The sequence below is a fragment of the Lontra canadensis genome, unplaced genomic scaffold, assembly GCF_010015895.1.
Source record: "Lontra canadensis isolate GAN:19392208 unplaced genomic scaffold, GSC_riverotter_1.0 scaffold1, whole genome shotgun sequence".
Lineage (NCBI taxonomy): Eukaryota > Metazoa > Chordata > Mammalia > Carnivora > Mustelidae > Lontra > Lontra canadensis.
Genome location: NW_022630995.1, coordinates 23789450 through 23793971, shown reverse-complemented (window position 1 = coordinate 23793971; position 4522 = coordinate 23789450). Strand labels below are relative to the sequence as shown.

Here is a 4522-nt window from a genome sequence, read left to right as displayed (position 1 = left end):
ATGTCAGAAATGAATAATCACCTAAGTATACCGTTTGGGGCATGGATGCTAATAAATTTTATTCATTAATAGGGTATAGACTTATCAAGATGAAAAGGCATTTGGGGATATGGATAGACCTTAAAACTGGTTAGTAGAGGTTCACAAGGGCATGGTTACCCTTGAGCATTGTATTGCCTTACAATACTCAGGACTACCTGTCATTTCCATGGCTTGACAAGGTCTGTCTTCATGACCATAAAATCCAAACTCTTTTATAGTGAGTGAAACAATAAAGACCTCAAGGCAAGTTCTTCTGCTCCTTGATGGAGCAACAGCACCCTGATTTGCCTAGTGAAGGAGAGAGTATTTAATTAAAAGTTATGGGCCCAGTTAGAAAGCTCACTCCTTCCTGTCGCACTTGCATAAACAGGCCCTCTGAATTATAATCAAATCATGAAGCCACGAGCCATTGCAGTACATTGAGCTCCATAGAGACAGCACCGGGGCAAGTGAGAGCCAGACGGGCACTGGGCGACTCTGTGCCTCGCTGAGGAAAATAATTAAACATGGGCAAAGGAGATCCTAAGAAGCCGAGAGGCAAAATGTCATCATATGCATTCTTTGTGCAAACTTGCCGAGAGGAGCACAAGAAGAAGCATCCAGATGCTTCAGTCAACTTCTCAGAGTTTTCTAAGAAGTGCTCAGAAAGGTGGAAGACCATGTCTGCTAAAGAGAAAGGAAAATTTGAAGACATGGCAAAGGCTGACAAGGCCCGTTATGAAAGAGAAATGAAAACTTATATTCCCCCTAAAGGGGAAACAAAAAAGAAGTTCAAGGATCCCAATGCACCCAAGAGGCCTCCTTCAGCCTTTTTCTTGTTTTGTTCTGAGTATCGCCCAGAAATCAAAGGAGAGCATCCAGGCCTATCCATTGGTGATGTTGCAAAGAAACTGGGAGAAATGTGGAATAACACTGCTGCAGATGACAAGCAGCCTTATGAAAAGAAGGCTGCTAAGCTGAAGGAAAAATGTGAAAAGGATATTGCTGCATACCAAGCTAAAGGAAAGCCTGATGCAGCAAAAAAGGGAGTTGTCAAGGCTGAAAAGAGCAAGAAAAAGAAGGAAGAGGAGGAGGATGAGGAAGATGAAGAGGATGAGGAGGAGGAGGAAGATGAAGAAGATGAAGAAGAAGATGATGATGAATAAGTTGGTTCTAGCGCAGTTTTTTTTTCTTGTCTATAAAGCATTTAACCCCCCTGTACACAACTCATTCCTTTTAAAGAAAAAAAGTGAAATGTAAGGCTGTGTAAGATTTGTTTTTAAACTGTACAGTGTCTTTTTTCGTATAGTTAACACACTACCGAATGTGTCTTTAGATAGCCCTGTCCTGGTGGTATTTTCAATAGCCACTAACCTTGCCTGGTACATTTTGGAGGTTGTAAATTGGCATGGAAACTTAAAGCAGGTTCTTGTTGGTGCACAGCACAAATTAGTTATATATGGGGATGGTAGTTTTTCATCTCCAGTTGTCTCTGGTGCAGCTTCTATGAAATAATTGTTGTTCTGTTAACTGAATACCACTCTGTAATTGCAAAAAAAAAAAAAAAAGTTGCAGCTGTTTTGTTGACATTCTGAATGCTTCTAAGTAAATACAATTTTTTTTATTAAAAAAAAAATCATGAAGCCACATTAGTCACTTGCATGACTTCCACAAGTTTCAGGAAACATTGGCTCGTGTGTGAGGAAACATTAAGATGCCATTGTATAAATTTATACTTACAATAAAATTCAGATTTACATAAAACTAATTGAGAAATTAAATCTGTTGGGAGAAACGGTTCCACAAGAATCAACACTTCTGAAGTACCAAAATGTATATCTCAAAATAAGTTATTAGAAAATTATCTTAGTGTTGTCACAGCCTATAAAACATTCTTAGCAGTTGCATCAACAGAAAGATCTTTTCCAAAATGAAAATGATCTACTTGAGATCTTGCATTTGCCAAGAGTGACTGATGTTGCTTTCAGTCATAGCTACTGAAAAAGAAACTGCATGCAATGAATTTCTTATCTATGGAAAATGAAAAATAAAATGACAGGATAAATCTTGGTGAATTTGCAGACAAGTAAGCCAGAAGAATTTCATAATCAATCAAGATATCATATTAATGAACTATTATTATTTATTGTGTTATAATTATGACATATTATTACATATTATTTTGCAATTCTTAAATTCATGTAGTTATTCATGTGTCACATTAGTACCTTCAATTAAGTGCACTTTTCCCCCTGCATTTGCTTTTGTTGTTGTAGTTGTTTTTAAAGAGAGAGAGAGTGAGTGGGAAGGGAGAGGCAGAGGGAGGAGAGAACCTTAAGCAGGCTCCACGCCCAGGGCAGAGCCTGACCCAGGGCTTCATTGCATGACCCTGAGATCATGACCTGAGCCAAAAATCAAAAGTGGGACGCTTAACTGACTGAGCCACCCAGGCTCCACTTTCCCTGCTTTTTAAAGAGGTCCCACATTTTCATTTTGCACTGGGCCCAACAAAGTATGTAGCCACCCGTGACTGCATGACAGGTGTTTGTCGTAAGCCATTCCTGAAGACAGTTCACAGCTACAAGTGCTTAAAAAGTGTAGAGAAGATCACGAAATGCAAGAAAATGCGTGTTCTTAATGTGTTCCATACAAAACTTAGCCGCTAGTAGACATGTAATCTATGTTCAGAGTAAAACAATGTAACAGTATGAGCTGGAGTACAGAGTTTTGCATAAGGAAAAATCTGTTTCTATTTGATCCAAAACAGATGTCACGAAAGAACAATTTAGGACAATTCCTCCAATGGGTTGGCGTACTCGTGAAAATTATGGTTTCTGCCGTCTAAAAGAATGAGTTTATCAAGGATAAACTTCCTTTCAAATGAGGGTGAAACTCAGGTGCATTATTAAAAGTAAGCCTGTCTGACTACCCTTCTATCAGCATTCTCTGATTTCTAACTAGAGAAAGCTCTTTGTCCAAAGATCTGAGAAATGGTCACCATAGTATGGGTCCCCCTTCTATTCTTGGTTTCTTCTGAAATGACTCCTTCCAGTAACTCTGCCTGAGAAACAAAATCACAATAGAGATGACTAACATTTGAGGATGAAACAACAAGGAATAGAACTTCTACCAGATAAATCAAATTTGTTTCCCATAAAGCTAAAAAAGATCTACTTATTATAATTATAACTGTTTTAATTTCTGTACGATTGTTGTATAAAATTCATTTATTGCAAGAATTACGAAACATAGAAAAGATTCATATTTACCCAAAACAATTTTACTTCTTTCTTCTTGCCTTTTAATAACATAATGGATTCTTAAGTGGTATAATTTGTACGTCAGTGCTTTTAATGGGCCCATTTTAGCCCCATTTCTAATGCTTGTCTTCTTAAAATAGACTGAGAAAAGGTGTGTGTGTGCACAGAATCACCGTGAAAGGTATCATCACTGTTTAAAAATCAGGAAGAACATTGCAATACATACAAGAATCAGAAAGTAAACATGTGTAATACAAACAGATTTATGAGATATAGATATATCTTATACATTTTATATACATATATGTATCTTACAAGTTTTTTGCATCATGCCTCCGTTTTCAAGGCTGACTCTATCAAAGTTAACTTTGGAAGACAAAAACAAGTGAGGAAGAGCTGTCTGAGGAGTGTGTGGACAAGAGTGGCCTTCCTGGGTGAGTGGCGGCGATTATAGACCGAAAAGCCATGGGACTTTTGTTAGCCCGGGCTCCCTACCTTCCTACCCACCTCTCCCTCCTGGGCCTCTCTAAAGGACTACTGAGTGCCAGAAACAGGATTTTATAGTAAAAATAACGTAATGAGTTAGAAAGGGGTCAGAGAGGAAATCATGTTTACCATACAGCATCTCGTCAACACAGTGGTGTGTGTACACACACACAAACACACACACACACACACACACACACACATACACACGACCAGCTGTCTGTTTCGGTAAAGTCTCCCAGGAAGGGTGGGGCTTTGGGACCTTCCCTGCAGGCTTCTTGTTACCACATGGGTGTGGTTCCAGTTCTACGGAGGGTGTCTGGCTTGGGTACTTTCATACTGTAGGTCTATAAAGGACCAAGCTTCCTGCTCCAGCATGTGGAGGAAGGATAACAAACTGGCAGGCTGCCAGCCAAACCCAATGCACAGATAGGTGTTTTTGTTTTGTTTTTTTATTTGAATTGGTGACGGTAATAGTTAATTTTATGTGTCAGCTTGGCTAGGCTATGTTGCTTAATTATTTGTTCAAACACTAGTCTAGATGTGTCTGTGAAGATATTTTATAGATGTGATTAACATCTACAATCATTTTTTATTTTTTAAATTTTACTTATTTGTTTGAGAGAGAGAGAGAGAGCACGAGGAGGAGAGGGAGAAGCAGACTCCCTGCTGAGCAAGGAGCCCGACGTGGGACTCAATCCCAGGACCCTGGGATCATGATTTGAGCTGAAGGCAGACGCTTAGTGAACTGAGCC

At 39.1% G+C, this 4522-nt stretch overlaps 1 protein-coding gene across 1 annotated transcript; it reads left to right on the top strand.

Annotated features, from left to right (window-relative positions):
• The first annotated feature begins 448 nt into the window (after positions 1-448).
• LOC116864124 (high mobility group protein B1-like) lies at positions 449-1281 on the top strand. The gene has a single exon (XM_032851396.1). It carries the CDS (start codon positions 549-551, stop codon positions 1185-1187), a length of 639 nt encoding a protein of 212 aa, XP_032707287.1. The 5' UTR covers positions 449-548; the 3' UTR covers positions 1188-1281.
• Positions 1282-4522: the final 3241 nt, after the last annotated feature.